The sequence below is a fragment of the Mandrillus leucophaeus genome, unplaced genomic scaffold (genome assembly GCF_000951045.1).
Source record: "Mandrillus leucophaeus isolate KB7577 unplaced genomic scaffold, Mleu.le_1.0 Scaffold1110, whole genome shotgun sequence".
Taxonomy (NCBI): domain Eukaryota; kingdom Metazoa; phylum Chordata; class Mammalia; order Primates; family Cercopithecidae; genus Mandrillus; species Mandrillus leucophaeus.
The window spans coordinates 406582-427581 of NW_012099322.1; the positions used below are offsets into that span (position 1 = coordinate 406582).

The window sequence follows — 21000 nt, forward strand, 5'->3', positions numbered from 1 at the left end:
GGGAGGTGGGCGTGGCACGTGAATAATAGTGGATAAAATAGCTGAAAATGTATTTAACATAGCTTATAGTTTTATTTTATTTTACATTACATTCCTCTTTAAGGAAAGAAAAATACAGTTTCCCTCAGCTAGAAAAAAATTCACTCCAACTCAGAAGATTCAAACTTCACATTCAGATTTGGTTTCAAGTAACACTGATTGAATACCTGCTGTATATCAAACAGTGTCCTTGGGGCTTTCACACATGTGACCCTTCTTTGTTAAACTCTTGCTTTTTTTTTTTCTTTTTTTGAGATGGAGTCTTGCTCTGTCACCCAGGCTGGAGTGCAGTGGCACTATCTCAGCTCTGCAACCTCTGCCTTCCAGGTTCAAGCAATCCTCCCGCCTGGGCCTTCTGAGTAGCTGGAATCACAGGTGTATGCCACCATGCCTGGCTAATTTTTGTATTTTTAGTGGAAACGGGGTTTCACCATGTTGGCCAGGCTGGTCTCGAACTCCTGACCTCGTGATCCACCCACCTCGGCCTCCCAAAGTGCTGGGATTACAGGCGTGAGCCACCGTGCCATAAGGATCAGCAAAGTGCACTCATGTTAAGTACAAAATTTATTTTATGTTTATGCTGATTATATGAAGGTCATCATAGCTTAGATACAATCAAAACTCATGGGGAACAGCTTTATAATTCATTTTTCTCTTTTCTAACAAAAAAGTAAATAGGTAAAAAGGAAAATAGAAGACAACCTATCCTATCCTGGATGAGACACGCACATATTTAAATTGAATTATAGTGACTTAAAATTTAAGTAGGATTATTTTTTTTTTCTGAGAAACAAAGTCACAAAAGCCAAAACTTTCAAAATCACCAAGTCTTGAGAACAGATTATGAAGCAGAATTTCTGGATGGTGTTTAATGACATCAGGCAACATTTAAATGCCACCTAGTGAGGAACACTGAAATTGCAGCTGAATTAAAATGACCTTTTATTTGCCTGGACAACAAAAATTTTCCATGATTTTGCTTTTTTGAAACAATGATAAGAAATTATTTTTTAGGCAATAAGATACTAAGTTATATCAACAAACTGCATGGGATATTTCCACAAGGAGAGGATTTTGTTCCCTGATCTAGTTTACGTGACATTTTCCCTTATGCTCGCTTTCTCTGAGCTGACTCTTCTTAAACTGAACTAGATGGTACCTTATTTCAATTGACTCAGAGTTCATTCAAAAATATGATATGGTGACATGGATTCACTGACATGAAATCCAGGCACTCTCTCTGCTCTTGCTCACATTCTTCTTCATCCAAGGTTCCAGCGTGATTTTAGGATATCTTATGCCAATCCTGTGTGCCGTCACCTCTCAGAAACGTAGGGACAACCAGCTATTCAACTACACTCCTATTCTTTTGCCTGACAGCCTCATGTGGCCAAATGATAGGTGAACAAAGCAGTACAAGCACTGCTCCCATGTCAACGCCATCATCAAATGGAAAGCGTATCTTGGTTTTGCTCAGGATCTTCGAAGAGAAAGGAATACAACAGGTACCACACATATATAGGTAGCCAGCATTCACGGAACAGCCACCATGCGCAGGGCTGCACCCTTTTTTAAATTGGAGGGAATGGAATCATAAAAGCACAGAAGTGTGATATAGCATGATGCACTGGGGAAATTGGAGGTAGACGTTGTTTCTGGAATAGAAACAATGTGCACGTATAAACTGCATGCATGTACACATGTAAATATGTGTTATCTCCTCTAGGGACTTCTTGAAAATTGGTAGGATTATCATATCATACATTCTTGGAAACATCTGTTGACTATTTCTATACTTTACAGTAAAAAGTACAAGACTGCAATGGCATAAAAGCCAAAAAAAAAAAAAAAAAGCATTATAACCAGCAGAAATAATTAAAGCAGATATTTCATAATGTCTCAGATGTGAAAACTGGTATCTGGATATTTAGCAAAAAATATTGACTCTGTCAAACGAACAAACCTGGAACAAGAAATGGCTTTAAAATGGAAATACAGAAATCACAGTAAACATTGTTTAAAATGTCAGATCCAAATTAAATATTGCCCCCACAGATATCACTAGAGCTTATTTCTTACAAATGCACCATTGAGCTAAAGGTCAGGTCCTGTGTATAGGGACCTTGTCTAAGCTTTTTTGGGGCCATTATTCCTGTGTGTATTCCCTCTTTTTAGCTAAATCAAACTCAAAAACAGAAGTGCTGTTTCAATAACAACAAGGTTATAAGTCAATGAAGTAAAGTTCGTGGTTTTCCATTGTCTCAGGATTTGCTATCCAAGTTATTTATGTGTTCAGTGACCACAGGTAATCAGATGTCATGTGCAGCAGAAAATCAGGTTTTCAGCCACTGGGAAATACCAACGGGATAGCACTGCAGACAATGGCAGTCACTCCTGAGGCTTTCCCACTGGTGTGTTGAAGTCTCGTTCCACTTTCCGCTCTACCAATCCAGCTTCAGATCAGCCTTACTCCATGTGTATTTTCCTCCTCGCTTCAGAAACATCTTTTCATCAAATCCACTGAATTTTATAGCTTCTTCTACACCAACATCCAGGATGGACTTGGAAGGGTCCTTCCGTCCCTTTCTACAGTTCAGAAAGCGCATCTAGAAAATTCATAACAGAAACTGGTATATTTCCATGTGATAAATCCTGTAGAACTCAATCTACAGTATTAATCCCAAATAGCTTTTGATATTCCAGTCATGTCGACAGATATTTTTTGAAATCTGTGGCTGATATTGAACCCTTTGGACCGCATCTCTCTACTCAACCAGCTCATGATCTGTTGGAAGAGGCTGGGCTAAGCACAGTAGACACCTAAGTGCACGATAAACAGAATGATATGCACTCCGCGTGGGCAGATGTAGCTCCACTGGGGGAAGGGGTAATCAGGAGAGGCTTCCCCCAAATGCTGACATCTGAATTATGCGTTGAGATTTCAAATTGGAGGGAATGGTATCATAAAAGCACAGAAGTGTGATATAGCATGATGTACTGGGGAAATTGGAGGTAGACGGTATTTCTGGAATAGAAACGATGTGCATGTATAAAGTACATGCATGTACACACGTAAATATTAATAAAGGCTTGTTTTGAGAAAGGGAGAGAGATGTAAAGAAAGGCGCTGCTGAAGCAGGCAGGTGCCAGATCAACAAGAGTCTTCTATGACCTGCTAAGGCTCTTTGTTTTAATCTTATTCCATCCATTTTCATTTGTTTTATTCTGTCCTATTCTACTCTGTAGGCAGAAATGATTTCTTCACACTCCTTACGACCTACACTGAGTGTTTCATAGGAGCACAAGTAATACTTGTTGAAGCAAAATGTTATTCAATTGGTAAAAGCAAATTTTGGTTCAACTGTGTGTTTTCCAAATATGTGGAGACCAGCTAGCTTGCTGAGGGATGCTGGTCAAAATCCCTAGTCAATCATAATAATTTCCACTCCAAAAATAAATTGTTTGAATTTTCCTCTCTACCTTGGACCCAGAAACTGAGTATTTTCCTTATCACCTTTTCCCTTACGCTCTATTAAGAAAGCTTATATTGTTAAGAAATGAAATGGCTATAAACACTGATTGGTTAACTTGAAAATAACAAAATACCAGCTGGGCATGGGGGCCCACACCTGGAATCCCAGCATTTAGGGAGGCCCAAGAGTTCAAGACCAGCATGGGCAACATGGCAAAATCCAATCTCTACAAAAAATACATAAAAATCCAGTTGTGTGTGGTAATGCACACCTGCAGTACCAGCTACTTGGGAGGCTGAGGCAGGAGGATCACCTGAGCCCAGGAGGCTGAGGCTGCAGTGAGCCAAGATTATGCCATTGCCCTCTAGCCTAGATGACAGGAAACCCTATCTCAGAAAAAAAAGAAAAGAAAATAAAAGCAAACATCAAAAGTGACAATAAGCATTTCTCCAAAAAACAAATCCAATTTAAATATGGAACTCAAGGTGGCTGGAGCTCATTTCTTTAAAATACGTCTTCGAATGGACTTATTTGTCCTTTGCTAGAAAGAGTGGCAAAGGTTATAGATCTAGAAAAAAAAAAAGACAGAGGAAAGGGGGAAGTGATTTGTTTTTCAATTTTGAGAAGCATGGGTTTCCCTCTTCCTTTGGAAGGCAGTGAGGGTAGGAATAATATCAGTGGTGTTTGGAGCAGAACCATAAGCCTCTCCTTACCAAAGCCAAGGTTTACCAATCAGAAGACAAACTGGCTGTGTCTGGTTTCTCCAAGATAATGAGAAGAGTGATACGGCCAATAGTGCTCCAAAGTAGGCTGGATGCCGTATCTCAGGAGAGCCTCCAGCCCAGGACTACATAACAGACGACTTTGTTGTGTGTGATAACGAGTTACATGTGACATCCACGGATGCATAGCTATATGGCAGACAATATCACGTGGTGCTCAGAGCAAATCAATGCTGGGACCTGGGTTCAAGCATGTGCTGTTCCAGTGTTTAGCTTCACGTTTGACCCTGAGAAGTGAGGGCTCTGGCATAATCGTAATCACTGACCATCAAACTGTGAAGTGCTAATTAAGAAGGACAAATAGGTACTAGATAATTATGCTTATGGAACTCAACTCTGCCACTGCTGCTAATTAATTAATTAAGTGATAATTTTATAACTCATTGGAAATACTCACGTATTCATCCAGAATAAGGTAGGAGTCTTTCATCTGCAAAGGAGAAGTTAATACAAATTTAGTTTCAGGTGCATTTCTCAGTATGTGAGCTCAACTGTCCACCTGAGGTGTTTGCATTGTTATTATTTTGGATCCAGCATTTCTCATTTCCCTTGAGTTGCCTTTGGCATGGCCCTCGCAAGACAAGGCTCTGTTTGTGTGCATTCGGTTTCCAACAGATCACAGCAGGCCTGGATTCTCTGCTCTTTGCTGAAAAGGTCAAACATCAGAACCTTCATCCTGCAGGCTTCCCTGACAGTGAACTCCAAGGCAATTTCCCCATCCCTTCACACTTTTGGAGAGCCCTTTTCTTCCTTACGTGGTATTTCCAATGACTCTGTCCACCATGTATCTAATTTCCCCCTTTTCAATTTATGAAGCAGAACTCTCTTGAATGCTACTTTTAGGAGCTAAAAGGTGGATTGACCTGAGGGTTTTAATATAACCCTAACATTACTTGTCAATAGTTATGCCCTCTATACAAATAGAGCAGCTGTACCTGTACTGCTGATAGGAAGGTATTCCTTCTATCCCTATCCTTGTAGATAGGGGTCTGCAAAATGTTTTCTGTAAAGGGCCAGATGGCAAATATTTTCTGCTTAGCAGGCCACACAGTCTGTCACAACTAATCAACTGTGCTTTGCAGCCCAAAAGCCACCACAGATGATACATAAGAAAAATAGCTTGGCTGAACTCCCCTGAAACTTAATTTATGGGCCCAGAAAAACAGCTTTTACATAATGTTCACAGGTCACAAATACGATTCTTGTTTTGATGTTTTCCCTCATCAACTCTTAACTTGCATCCTGTACTACAACAGGTGGCAGGCCAGACCCGTCCCTGGGGCCAGCGTTTGCCAACTCCTCTGCAGGGATAGGAGCAGACCTGCTATTGAACGTCTAGTGGGGTACCGGTAGCATTAGCATCATCTGGGAACTAGTTCCAGGTGCAGAGTGGTGGGCCCACCTCAGACCCACTGAGTAAGGGTCTGCCCTTTCACAAGATCCCAGGTGATTTGATGAAGTTTGAAACAAACTGGCTAAAAGGTTCGTGGGCTTTGGGGTCATCAAAGTTCAGATTTTGCCCCTGATACAAGTCTGGTAAATGAGCACCTACCACTCGGCCTCTTGGTGTATACAACGGAGATGATAAAACCTGGCTCATGAAGCATTAGTGAAAATGGCGATGAGTCAAAGGGATAACAGCCCCTCTTACAAAGGAGGTACTCAGCCAGATTTTCTTTAATGTCATATTAGCTATTTAATTAAGATGGAGTTTTAAAATATCAAATAAAATAGTGCATAGAGGAAAACCTCCTCTACCCCCTTTCTCTTCTTTTTCATGGTCATCCTGTCCGCCATTCCGGGATTTTCTTATTCGTGTTCACTTCAATGTTACCTTTTAAACTTGAACCATTTACCTAGAGCCTCAGAAGTCTAAAACATAAGGAATGAATGTCTGCTCTCTGAGTTCCTAGCATTACTTAAGCATATGGGGTAGATTTTCCTGTATGTGTATTTTTGGATGGCAGATGGAGAAGCTGTTTTTAAAATAATAAAACTAATACTTAAGTTACAAAATTTTAAAGTTCAAAAAGTTAAAAAGGTGAATAAAACGACTCATAATTCTACTACTCCAAGATAACCATAGGAATATGTAGACATGCACTGTTTTTTACACATTAGGCTTAAACTTCAAATTAATTTTGCATACTGTTTTTTATCTGTACCTACTATTATATTATCAGAATTTCTCTTTGTCACTTAAAAATTTTTGGAATATGCTTGTTAGTCAGTGTAACATTTCATTCTGTGAACCTACAGATTTACTCATTCTCTTTATGCTGAATGACAGGCTATCTTAAATTTTTTTGGTATTCTTCTTTTATTTTTTATTTTTTTGTGAGACTGAGTCTTGCTCTGTTGCCCAGGTTGGACTGCAGTGGCATGGTCTCTGCTCACTGCAAGCTCCAACTCCTGGGTTCACACCATTCTCCTGCCTCAGCCTCCCGAGTAGCTGGGACTACAGGCACCCGCCACCATGCCTGGCTAATTTTTTGTATTTTTAGTAGAGATGGGGTTTCACCGTGTTAGCAACGATGGTCTCGATATCCTGACCTCGTGATCTACCCGCCTCGGCCTCCCAACGTGCTGGGATTACAGGCGTAAGCCACCATGCCCAGCCAGTATTATTCTTAATACTGTAGTAACATATCTTTACATAAATACTTCTCTACATCTGTGAATATTTCATGTTTTAAGGTAGAATTTCTAAATTCAAATATGTGGCTATTTTAAAGGTTATAAAGTTAGCAATTCGTTTTCTAGGGAAGTTGCAATAATTTACACTGCTGCTAACAACATGAACTTGCCTCTTACTGCAACTTTATGCTTCATATTTTATCTTGTATTTCTTTGAATATAGACAATATCAAATGCCCTTAAAATATTTATTCACCATTTGTTTTTCTTCTGTAAACCATTTATGTCCATTGCATGTTTTGCTTTTTTGGTGTTAATAGATTATTGATTTAAATAACTTTTTATATATAATACTTTATACAATTCAGTATAACATGTTAACATATTTCACTTTTAATTTTATGACATGTGTGACATATATTTTTAATTTTATGGATTCAATTATACTATCAATTTTTTTTAAGTTTGTATCTTTCATTAATAACGAGGTTCCTTATTAATGGATTTTTTTCTGTAGCTTCTGAGAACACATCTTTAGATCCCCTGCTTCTAGTAATACCTGAGAGTTCCACAGTGTGGACATGCTTTGGCCAACCTTGTTTTATCTGTGTATGAAATTTGTGGTAATAGGATGGATCCAATTGTCATTCCATTAGAAAACTAAACAGGAAACATTTCTTCTACATTCTATGCAACATAACAAAATTATACATAGAGATTATTCAACTAAGTAAAGTGATAATATTGATATCAATAGAGTGGTATCGTTAGTTCTTTCTGTGTTTAAGGGCTATGTCATACATGTATGACACATAGGGACCTTATACATATATGAATCATATATAAAGAATATCTACATGAATCTACGTACAATTGTGTAATCTGCAAAGTACCACTGTATCCATTATGGATAGAGAAGCTGAAGCTCTCTAAAGACCCTGCAGCTGGGAGGTGGCAGAGCCAATGGCAGCCCTCAGCCCGATCTGCCCTGACATGGCACTCCTCCCACTTCTCACCACGAACCCTCTAAAATAACAATGTGTGGGACCCTTGGCTGAGAGACTTCGCTTTTGGGAGTCAGTCTGAATGTATGATGATAAAACAACTTTTGCTTTATACAACCTTCTGGTTAGATTCAGGCACCAAACAGGACACTTCTTTGTGGCGCTCCAAGAATCTTTCAAATTCTTCATCACCAATAACAAATCTTTCTGCTTCTCTTAGAGCATCTTCTCCACAATTCTCACCCTCAATTAAGAGGCACTGGAACACCTGAAAGGCAATGGTAGCATTTGCTTTGCAGAGAGCTTCCATTATGTTTTCCCCCAAACCTCACTCCCCTTTTACAAGCTTTATTTCTTCTGAGTAAACAAGACTCTATGAGCTGAGGGACATTCTAGAGAAATATTACTTTGTGGAAATGAAAGCTAGCCCTGAAATTTAGGAATATGCTGTTAGAAGCACAAACATTCTTAAAATATAAACTTTCAAAAACTTGTCTAGATTATGTTTGATTGAATCTTATATAATATTTTCTGACAACAAATAATGGGTATTTATTGAAAAAATATAAACTATAAAAGAGCATAAAAAATAAATCATGTGTAATCCCATAACCAAGAAAAACACATTTTAAAAACATTGTTTTCTCTGCTGATTTTTAATATATTCTTATAAAAGCCTCTAGTGTATGTCTGTTTTTCACTTAAAACCTAAGAACAGTTTTTCAAAATCATTAATACTCTCTTTTGACAGTCTTTTAAGTGAACAAATGTGTATGTATGAGTGTGTAAAGTGTATTATTCTATACATACTACCATCGTTTGAAAATAAAATTCAGTCCTACAAAAGGCAAGAAGTGAAGAGACTTGCCCAAGGTGACAAAGGGTGACAGCTAACCCAAGACAGAGCCAGGACAAGCCCAGATCTAAAGGGTTTCCATAGAAAGGATTATTCCACACAGAATTTCACTAATATCATCATCTGAACCACTCAGATGCCACTGCAGTCAGATGAGAAGGAATTGTCAACACTTCAACGCTGCCTTTTTTGCTCACTCTTTATTTTCCCCTTCTTTTTTGCTCCTCGGTCTTTTGATATTTGCCTCCACTGTCCCCTTTGCTTTTTGCTTTCATGGTTTCTTCCTTAAAAGACTGTGAGCATCTTGGGAGGGATCATCACCCATCCCCATGCCCCATTCAGGCTCAGGGTACGGAGAGGCCTGGCAGGGAGGGCCCTTCCATGTAGGTTTGGATCATGAGCAGACTTGACTATCAAAGAAGACATACATCACAGGCATTTTTTCCCAGGGACTTTGACTCCAGAATCAGCCAGCTAGAATGGAAGGGCCTCTGCAGGAGAAAACCAAGCTGTAGGAGCTGGAAGGGGAACAATATTGAGGGCGTGGGATTGGGCATGGAAGAGTAGAAGGAGCTCCCTCCTGCCATGCTGCTGGAGCAAGCCTACAGGTCACAACAAAGCCTCCCAATGAGTAATCGTATGCTCAGTGCTGTTGTCCCGGGGACACGGCTGGTGACACCTTCCAGCCCACAGCCTCATGGTGGAGGAGGCAGCCTCAGGAAACCAGGTTCTGAGTGCAATGTACGATTGGACTAAGAACAGGCACCTGATCCAGGAGCATCAATTTACATCAATTGGAAGCCTGCATATATCAACAATCTGGTTTTCCAAACAGGCAGAAGCTAGCCTTCCACCAAAAGAGTCAGGATCTTGATGGCAAATCTAGAGTGAATCAGATGAATGGAAGCCAGTGTAGAAGTCAATATATCTGAGAGAAAGGCCATGAGATAGGAGAACACCAAGCTTGGGGAAAAAATACCTATACATCTGAAAAAAGGATGCCAAAAGACAGCAATGAGGAAGACAGTAACAGGAAACATGGGGCAGAGGAGAGAGGTGGGGACAGGAGAGGGGCAGGCAGGAAAGTCAATGTCTCTAAGGTAGCTTAGCCCTCCAGCTGGAGCCTCTGCCTTCCTGGTAGATCGTGTTCCTGTTTTTCCTATCAGACCTCTCTCTCTCTAGCTTTTCTCCAGTTCCTTCTACACCTGGAAATGAGGCTGATCTTTCATGTCCTTATACATGTAACCAAAAGTTCAAGTTCAACATACCTATTAAAATTTTTTCAAAGTAGCATCTCCAGCTTCCCCTAACCCATTTCCACATATTACAGGACAGCTTCAGGAAAATGATAGAATATCCCTTTCCCTCCTCCCTAACTCTATCTGGAATGCTGACATGGGATTAAAAGAAATAGCCAAGGCAGCTTTGAAGGAAAACCTGTTCTTTGTGCAGGCAAGCCCTCTAGTCTGGATGTGGCTTTCTTCTTCAGGTCTTTGCCACCTATGAAAATTCTTTCCATTTTTCAGAGCATAGCCAAATGCCTCCACCTATACGAAGCCTTCTGCTTAAGCTCAGCCTCTTTTGCCATTTCACGGTATGATAGCACACATAGCTTTCTATTATGTGACTTTTCCCACATCTCTTTTTGTGTGTTTGTGCTAGCACTGCGCTCTGCATCTTATCTTTCATTGCATCTATGCTGGGCTCCAGACACAGGCGCTGGGTGGCTATACAAGAGTCCCCAGGACTGCCTGTTAGAAAGACATGCTTGTGCAAGCCCTCGCTGCTATGCTTGCCTTCACCACAGGCCTTGTTTCAGGACAGCAGGTATGAGGCCCAAGAAACTGCTTTTAAACAGCCTCCTGAGTTGACTCTGACAAGCAAAGGTAGAAACCTGGGATTTTAGTCATGCATGTCTGCACACGGTGGGAGCTGCATATATGGAGTTGGCTTGCATGTGTGTGGACTTCAGGCTTTTAGTAGCTGGTAGTGGCACCAGCCCTAAAGCATGAATCTGGGAGTAAAGGTCCCATTTTGCTACAACTTGGGGATGACTTTACCCCTAATGTCTTCTAGAAATTCACTGCATCAGAATTTATGAGGAACCTGTATCTGTCCATTCATAAGCCAAGAGTTTTAAAAAGAAATGTAGGCTTTCTATGAACATATTATTCCAAACATTTCCAAGCACTGAGCATATTTTTTTATGTTTATCCTCACAATATTTCCAAAGGAAATCATTTCAAGTCTTCAGAAACGGGAAGTAAGGCAAAGAAAAGTACAGTTTTAAGTCTAACAGAGCTGAAAGACCAAGAATCTGACTTCCGGACTGGCTTGCGAGGTTCAGAGTTCTCTTGTGTCAGTATTATTTTCAATTTCATTGAAAAAAGTCATTCCTGAATGTTTTCTTGAAGGAAATCAGCAAAAGCGACCTTGTGTACTTACTTTCCAGCGGACGGGGTTTAGTGCTTTGATCTGTTCCGTCATGTCCTCTTCCACGTTGAAACGATTGATGACAGAATTTATCTTGAAAGCGACTCTATAATCCCTACACCACGTCCTCAGCTTTTGAAGGTTTTCCACGTGGTTCTTCTTTCCTTGGCCACGGCCAATAAGGACATTGACTTCCTCATCAAAGCTGTCACAGGAGACAGCGAGAATGTCCAAATATTCACCTGAGGGAAAATGATCATTTTTAAACTTTTCTATCCAAGCACCAAGCCCCTCAGGCTATTATATCTCTTGTGATAAAATATATGTTGTTTTAATTTTTAAAAAGACACTTTTCCTTATACCCACGAAACTCACTGAGATATGAATTATACTTTCTTCTTATGTCAAATAAACTTGAAAAACTAAATATATATGTAAAATAAGGATGCAAATACTTAGTTGATTATTTGAAAACTCTGCACATGTATGTGTGTGAGCACTTACTGACATATTTAAATATATCAGGTTTTTCATTTATTCCTGCATACAAAGTATGTAATTTCTGAGGCAGGTAGATCTATTTGGATGCCTATAGACTTATTTATGAACAGTTACAAATTTACTTCTTTTTCTTTCCATCACACAGATAAAATTGCTCTGCTGAAGATCCCTAGTATTTTTGCTAAGTTCATCAGCTTCTTCCGGACATCTCCTTAATAGTTGATTCATCATCTAAATATTTAGAAACACTCTATGTGATGTCAATGACAACTGTGTTAGATGCCAAGAAAACCAAGAGAAAGGGAAGCCTGGTGTGGGAATAAAGTGTAAACAGACCCTCCTTGCAACATGGTATGTGAAGAGCTGTGATAGCATGTCATTTCGGGAGTACAGAAAGTGTTCACAATTACCTTTGCTTTGGTTTCTGTCACACTAGTTTCTGCTCCACCTCTCTTATTACCCCTCCAGTTTCCTCTGCTCCTTCATGCTATCCACTTCTCTCTTAAGTACAGGCATTCTTGATGGCTGAGTCACTCCTTGCAGTTGATTAAGTCAGAGTTTTCCTAGTTTTGTGACTTTTTAAGAGTTGACTGCTTTTCTTAAAATTACTTTCAAATTATAGAAGCTGGAAATTCCAAAAACTCTTTAAGCAGCTATCCTCTAATATTACAAGGGAGTCATTTTGACTGCTATTTTGGGCTAATTTTATTTTATCCATATGTAACATATGCCCTCAAAACATCTAGCATAAACTGGAGCCAGAATAAGGCAACTGTCCATGATTTAAAACAACTCGAAACATTCTAAAAATTGATCTCAAATAAATTCCTAATGGCATATCACATTGTGAAAAGGCAAGTCACTGAGCACCTGATCTCCAAACAGACCAGAAATTAAGTTCAAAACCAAAAATGCAGAGACTTATCAGTTATGCAAAAGTCAAGACAAGTCATCTGAGGATCTGTAAGTCAATTGCTATCTTCTGCCCCCCTTCCAACTTTTGCTGTATGTCCATGATAACTATCCTCCTGTTCTCAGCTTTTCCTTGCCAAAGCTCTTGGGAAGAAAGATTTAATGGAACAGATCTGTTTGCTCAGTCCCTATATCTTTCCAGAACCCGGAACCATGGTGGAATCTTGGCCAACCCCTGCATATATGGCAACTACAATATTCTACTTATCATTGGTGAGGTGTATAAACCTGGGGCAATGGAGCATGTTAAATCAACTTGTCAAGACTTCTCAGGATTGTTTAGCCAGATCCACGACTTCCTTGGTTGCACTGTTGGGGTCCTGAGTTTCAGTTCCAATAGCTGGTTACATAGCAGCATGTGCATAAATGACCAGCCCTGTATAAAGCCTCAGACTCTAAGACTCAAATGGACCTTCCTATGCAAACACATTCCAACTATGTCCCTGTAGTTCACTGCTAGAGAGAAAGTACAACCTGTGAGGCCTGGGATGGAGAAGGACTCAGGGCCTGTGTCTGGACTCTCTGGACTCTGGTGATATATATATGTCATTACCCTGCTGTTTCTGTTCTGTATCCTTTACTCTAATAAACCCTAGCCATGAGTATAGCTGGCTATTGAGTGTTGGAAGTCCTTCTAGCAAATTACCAAACTTGGCGAGGCAGTGGGGTTCTAAAACAGCTCTCTTCATCCACTCAAGCACATGACCCATCCCTGACCCATTGAGCCAGAGGTGGAAAATTAGCAGCTTATGGGCCAGATAGGCATCTGTATACATTTGTTCCTCACAATGCCTAAAAGTATTTCCAATTATTTACAAATGTTTATAATTGTATATTTTTGATCTATGTTTAATAATTTGAGGATCATCCAAATTATCTTGCTGCACAAAAATCAATGAAACCTCTTAGCTGGCTCTCCGCCCATGCACTATAGGAATAGGGCACAGTGCTTCCCGTCCTCCAGTCTTTGTGCTTTCCTATTGTCTCCAAGCTGCTGACAGTGACTTTTCTTATATGCTTCTAAATTCACTAATTTATACCACTTTCTCCCACAAGCCTGAGAGATTTGACCTGGACGTGCAGCACTATCCCTGATCTGTACACCACAAAGACATCCTGGATGACTGATCTTAGAGGAAGGGCCTTGGCTGGGTACCCACCCAGAAAATCCCGCCAGGTACTCTCCATCACACTGCTTCCTCAGTTTCTTTTTTCTCTCTCTGAGTATGGTTCCCAAAGTTCACTTTTCAACCTCAGACCGCCTGTGTGACAAAGTGCCTCCCTTCACTACCGTTTCGGTTTTACACGCTGCCTTGTAGGCCTTTCCTGATGCACCTGCACCTGACACCTTGACTCTTCTCTACCTGCTTAACCCTTATCAGATGGACCCTCCAACCCACATCCACAGTGTCCGTCCCCCACAGTCCATGTCCGCACCATCACAGATGGTGTACCAGAGATGTCTCAGCAACATCCTCAACAGATTATAAATGCAGCTTCTCTTGGAAAGACTTCAAGTCTCGAACAGCTCATATAAACAAGAACAGAGAATTTCACTATAACAGGTTGTACCTGTTTCCCAACATGACAGTCCATATAAGAAGAGCTAATGTTTTCCAAGCCCTTGCTAAGTTTCAAGCACTGCTCTATGGACATGACATCTGCTGAAAACTGCGAGGAATCTCAGCAGACTTAGAATTCAGCGGTTCTTAATTCTGGCTACACGGTAGAATCCCTTGGAGCTCCCCATATTGGCCAATCCACATACCACGAGGTTCTGATACAATTAGTCTATGGATCCAGTCCAGTCCCAGCAGAGATATTTTATTACAAAGCTGTCAAATGTGTTAATTTTCCTACCTAGTGTCTAAACTAAGGCCATAGATCTTGTATTTGCTAAATTGCAATGTACAAGATAGTCATCTCAGTAATAAGGTCTATTATCTAACTTGCCAAACTTGTTTACTGAGAGCCCTAAGGAAGTAAAACTGCCATAATGCCGTGCACAGCTTGAAAAGCGATTAGAGTTAGCAAGATTAGTTTTTCCTGCCTTCCAGTTCTCCTCAGCAGGTCTGGCTGAAGGCCCAGGATGGAAGGAAATACAAGAACCAACAATAACAATAGCAGTAAGGAGAGTGCCATCCCATGAAGCACACCATAATTCTGGAACCACCTCTCCCGGATCAGGCTTCCGTTGCTCACGATGCTCACGCTGGGCAGCTGCAGCTCTGTTTTGCAGAACTTCACCAACTTGCCCAGGTATTCTCCCCGGTCGTGAAGAAATGGCTCTCCACCTGAAAAGTTGATCTTCTCCATACCTGTGCAAGGTGATACATGAATTTTACCACTTCACAAATATACATTATTTTTTTAATAGCAAAAGTAATATTTTCTCAATGTAAAAAAAAGAAATAAAATTTTCTCATTATCTTCCCCTCCCCTAACCCTAGTTCTCAACACCAATCCCACCCAATGGGAATAGCATATGTTTAATTTGGGGTCTAAACAGGGATGCAGGGAATTGGTTACACAGATGAATAGAATTGCTCAGACACCAAAGGGTACAATGAGGCAGCACCAGGATTTGCAAAGCAGAAAGCCACATCCCTGCCATGCGGCGTGACTGTCCACAGGCCAGCTGCCAGCCAGGGAATAACATTCCTCCTCACTCTGCGTTTCCCATCCCCACTCCTTGTCCTGGATTCCGTGTCGCCCTCTCTCTTGGGCTACTCCCTTATTTTAGAAAATCCCTTTACAGGCTTCCTGAAAAAAATGTAAAAGCAGGAATCTAGAACTTGTATTACTGGAATACTGGAGTTTCTAAATTTAACTACTATTTTCTTATCATCTTCCTTTCTATATCAATCCTGATTTTTTGGTCTCATTTTGGCAAGACTTTGCCTTTTCGTCTTTCTATTAAGATTTTAATTTTAGAAACCCCATTTTTAGTTCCCCAGACACTTCCATATTCTGACTATTCCTTTCCAGGCATTCTATTCTTGTTTCATATATGCAATTCTTTCTCTTATCTCTCTGCAATTACTAGAGTTTTTCTGGAAGTTTTCTTCTTCCTACATCCTCTCTGGGTATTTGTTTTGGTGTCTGCCTTTTCTTTTGATGTTTTTATTTGTTCATTTAAATTTCAGTGTGGCACAAAATAAGTGAATGGAATTTATATGATGAAGGGAGGGGCTGGTCCAAAGGAGGGTTTCACTAGAGAGAGACAGAGAGGTAAACCGGTTTATTCACAGAAAAACCTCCAACTGCTAATATCCTTGGTCTTTACTTTGGGGTCATTTTGTTTTCTCAGAGAAGAACATCTGTCTCTTGCATGTGTTACACACCCACCTGCCTGCATTCTAGGAGGATGGAGTCTATGCGTTACACATCCACCTGCCTGTATTCTAGGAGGATGGGGTCTACGTTTACACATCTGCCTGCCTGTGTTCTAGGAGGATGGGCTTGTGCGTTATACAGCCACCTGCCTGCATTCTAGGAGGATGGATCTATGCGTTACACACCTGCCTGCCTGCATTCTAGGAAGACGGGCCTTTGTGCCATACACCTACCAGTCTGCATTCTGGAAGGACAGGCCTATGCGTCATACACCTGCCTGCCTGCATTCTAGGAGAGTGAGCCTGTGCAAACCTCTTTTTCGTCTCTCTTAATCTGTATCTGGTCTCACCATACATCGCCCAAGGTAATATGGTTAAAGCTTTCAACCCTTAAATAACCCATGGGGAAGGAATTATTATCTGGTTTTTAGTGCAAGAACTGAAGTCAAGAAAGGTTAAACAACTTGCTGAAGATCATAAGACAAGAGAAAAGTAGAGCTAAGGTACATGCCTAGATCCAAAGCCTGGAGTCTTTATAAGTAGAGAAGCCTCCAGGCTGGTGTGCCTGGAACAGTTTTGGTTTATAGTAAACAAAACAGTATCTGTGAGTTTTAGTGCCCCCTTTCACGCTCAGACGTCTCTATGATTGGACAGTGAGACATTATACCACCTATTTATGATCCATCATGCTGGGAGGCAGCTTGAGTGACACTCATTATAACCCGAAAACCAAATAAAACATAATTACCTAAGTAGTGTGGTGACGTAGTGGCAGATAAACTGTAGAAAGTAAGACAGGGGCCTGGCCAGTGGCACAGAACTGCTAACAATTTTGAGGACTATATTTAGAAGGGATGGAAGAATAAGGAAATGGAAGGAATAGAATTTAGAGGCATAGTTAAGATCTTAGACAAGGAGTAATTGATTTACAATAGTGTTAACATGCACGAGTGATCATATTACAGCCCAGATCTGATGCTCATTATTTTTAATTCTATTCAGTCTTTCTGAATAGAATTTCAAAACAGTTTAAAAGCCAGAAAAGTAAATAGTATATTTTAGAAGCATCTTTAGCCAGAAGAGTAAATTTTAATTTTAAATACAATATATAAAATATATATTAAAATTTAAATTTCAATGTAAATGTAAACCTTTAATTACCACCGACAGAGCAGGAACATCGTCATCTCAGACAAACACCACCACTTCAAGTTCCAGCTCCCTTTCTAGCCTTATGCATTTTAAGGAAGTCACTTCTCTTCTAACTACAAGCAGCCAGAAAGAGCAGACAGTAAAACACAGATAATACAGCTCGGGCACAGAGGGAGGTTGAGGGAAGTCTCTTAGGTAACTGCCAAACTTCATTCTCATACAATGGCCCCCAGGAAAACAGTGGGCCTTAATAAGCACATTCGTTTCTCTTCAGTGCTCTAAGATAGGGAAGCTAAAAGCAGATTCAGGGTGGGTATGCCTGCAGCTGCAGGAAGATGTATGGTAACAGACACACAACTCTCCTTCCCAGATAAACACAACAAAGAGAAACAGAAGCAGTCCAAGCCTCTAATAAACTCTCCCACCCTAAATCCTTAAAACTCTTGGTCTGTAAGAGTATGGGCTCTGACCTAACTCAGCCACAAGCCCCTATCAGGTTTGTTTTCTCTAAAATAAACCTGTCCTTGACTGTGGAGCCACCTTTTGTGATTCTTTCCTCTTTCTTTAATTCCTACAACCAAAAAAATAGGTTTCCTCCATTATATAGAAATCTCTCTTACAGGAAAATACAACCTACATTATCCTGTAAGCACTTCAATTAACTTTGGTTTTATTTACTTAAAACAAGAGGATATTATATAAAAGTATTAATTATAACTATTAATAATTTATCTTTTATGACAAAATACATGAACATTCACTTGTTTGTGCCTTGTACCAACTTTTGAGATTGGTTTATCAGTTATCATTATTATCTAAAGATAATTTTAAAGATCATGGAACTGATACTCAGAAAAGCTAAATGTCTTGACAAGTCTAGAAAATGTTAGAGCAGAAACTCAAACCCTGGCCTTCTGAATGAAAGTCGAAATTTCACTCGACATGTCTCCTTATTCACTCACTCATGCATTCATTCATTTATCTAAAACATTTCTTAAGCCTCTATTACATTCTAGACATTCTGCCAGGCATGAAGATACACAGGAGGGTAAAATTCAACCTTGGAATGCAATTTTTTTGAGGAACCAGATATTAAAAAAAAAAAAAACTGAACAAAATAGTACATTTTACAAAGCTGCAAGACACATTTGTAGCAAGTGCCATGAGTTCACAAGTGAAAAGTAAAGGGCACAATTATGGCTGCAGAGAACCAAGGAGAATTCAAAGGAGCTTTGAAAGTTCATCAACAAAGATTTGAGGACAGACATTCTAGGAAGAGACAACAATATGACCATTGTCTTAGCGATTTTGGTGTTTGGAGAAAATGAGTGTGACTGTTTTGTGAAATTCATCAGGATGCACACCCAGAATATGTGTAATATGGTGCATGTATGCTATGCTTTTGTTAAAAAGTTAAACAAGGAGGGAAAGAAGCTAGAGATGTTGCTGAAGTTACTAGCTGAGAAGGTACTCTAAGACAGACAGGAAGACAAGGATGGAAGGAAGAACAGATCTGGAGTGGAAGATGTTGCATTCGAAGGTCACATGCTGAGTACTCTCCAAGATGCTGCCAGTTACTAACGTGGTGATACTCAGTAAGCATTCTTGAGAGCTAAGTCCTTGACATATTTGCCAAAAAAATTGTAAGGCTTCCTATTAAAAGAATATACACAAACTCAAATATAAGATTCAACCGCTGCTGTTTTTACGTCAAAGTTTTTGTTTTTGTTTCCAACTTTCCTAATTATTAATAACTGTTTCTAGAAAACCCAAATTCATTAGTGTTGTGGGCAAACTCAGAAAGTGGTACAATCTTCCCAAACCGCCTCTTTCCAAACACCGAGTGTAACAGGGACCTGCCCTTTGCATAGACCCCTGCTCACTTCCAAGTGGCAGGAGGGACAGGTTTGCTCCACAAATCCCCTGCTCCAGGCCAACTCTGTGATTTAGGAAGGACTAGGTGCCCACTCCAAAATTCACTGAATTATTTTCTCCTAGGACAACATGCTCACCGTGCAATGGCAAACGGTGACCTTGAGTTTTGGAGAAGCTCACCAGCTTGTGTGTGCCCCCAGCCCCTTCTCGCCTTACCCTACTGCCGAATGGTTGAGAATCCTGATTTCTGTCTGGGACCATGGACTTACCAGCTTCCTTAAGCAAAAGCAATCCTCTCTTTGCTTCCTCAAGGGGCAGCACAAAGGATGTTTTGGCTGTGTGGAAACAGAAGCCGCATTTGTAGTTGCACTGGCGAGTGAAGTGATAGTTGACGCTGGTTGGGGTGGTGGACAGAGGAGGGTCCTCTTCCTCCTCTTTGGTCTCATCTGGCTCTCTCCAGACCAGCTGCTGCTTTGTCCTCTTGGAAGCTAGCAGCCAGGTTGCCCTCAGCCAGCAGAACAGCGGGACAAGGCTCCTCCACAGAGAGCTCAGAGGTTGCCTGAACACACTCAGGAGCTTCCCAGCAAAAGCAGCAGGTGTGAGTACCCACATGGTGGCAGACGCCTGGAGCACAGCAGTCCCTGTATGCCGGGGACTCTCTTTATATAGGGGTGGAAATCAGCAGTCTCTGAGCAACCTGTCATGGGAAGCAGGACACACCTTCTTTGACCAACACTCAGTTGAGTTAGAGTTTCGATTTTTCACACATGAAAGTGAAAGTTGAAACAGGGCCAAGACTGAAGACTAGAGATCGGGACCAGCATTCCTGGTTTCTCTACTCAGGGCTGCCTCAGACCACTTGTATTATAACAGTCTCTCTAGCTTGATGTAGTTACAGATGAGGATAGCAGTCTCTATCAATATCCAGCTTTCTGTCTGATTAGAGATAGACACAGGGGCATTGATCAGCACGCTTTGTACTTGTTGCATTGCTTTCTCTTGACATAGCCAAGTAATAGTTTTTGCTCCATCATAGTGGGGGTGGGGGGCGGGTCCTCAGGAAAAGTTTCTTTTTAGAGCCAAATAATAAACAGACTGATTGGCTGGTGGAAGATGAGTACAGGATCATTCACCTCAAGACCCCTTTCAGATCACAGTAAAAACGCATGGAACAAAAATTGAATTTATGTCTTAGTCCATTAGCTATTCAGCCTAATGTATGCAAGGTGACAGTGTTAGAATTTAGGTATTTACATCTTCCTGTATTTTGATATCATTTTTTATAGATGCTTTTAGTTAGAGGAAATCCAGTGCTTTTCTAAGATGCTTCCTAGTTGGTGAGAATTACTGCGACCCATCGTTTATTTATCTTTACAGTTTTCTTAGAAAGCCTTGTTGACCTTTTTACTGAAATCTTCCTTTCAGTCGTCTTTCATCAGAGCTGTGTGTGTGTGGTCTTGTGCTTTCATGACACCTGTAGAAAGCTGGAAGAGTCCTAGTAGCTGAACTTCCAGAGCCACAAATCATGTAGCTGGGTGACTTTGAGTAAGTGACTTCATCTCTCTGGATTTCCATTTCTTTATCAGCAAAGCCACATATCTCATGCGATTTTTGTGCAGAGTAAAACTGCCAATTTTTGAGAAATCCAGAGAAATGAAGTTTGCCTGGCAAACTTTAAGTGTTCAGTTAGGGTTAGCTCCTGTTATTCTGATACTGTCATATTCTGAATTGAAACAGAAATGACTTATTTTACTTAAAATAAAACATTAAACATGTTTAACTTAACATTTAACATCTGCAAAATTGTCTGCTTAATGATTACCAAATATTCAACAGTAGCTATATCTCAAGTCCTTGAAATCTCAGCCCAAAGTTTCTTAAACTCTCAGGCCATGGTCTTGCACAATTGAAAATCACTTTTTGCTAGATCTCACTTCTGCA

The 21000-nt window shown here is 40.4% G+C and overlaps 1 protein-coding gene across 1 annotated transcript; it reads right to left on the bottom strand.

Moving 5' to 3' along the window:
* Positions 1 to 48: 48 nt before the first annotated feature.
* On the bottom strand, positions 49 to 19828 carry RSAD2 (radical S-adenosyl methionine domain containing 2). The gene is made up of 7 exons (XM_011993644.1): positions 19329 to 19828; positions 14854 to 15015; positions 11237 to 11466; positions 8054 to 8203; positions 4692 to 4724; positions 1738 to 2645; positions 49 to 1605 (listed from the first exon to the last, which is right to left on the bottom strand). The coding sequence occupies exons 1-6, from the start codon at positions 19669 to 19671 to the stop codon at positions 2481 to 2483; spliced, it is 1083 nt and encodes a 360-aa protein (XP_011849034.1). The 5' UTR covers positions 19672 to 19828; the 3' UTR covers positions 49 to 1605; positions 1738 to 2480.
* Positions 19829 to 21000: the final 1172 nt, after the last annotated feature.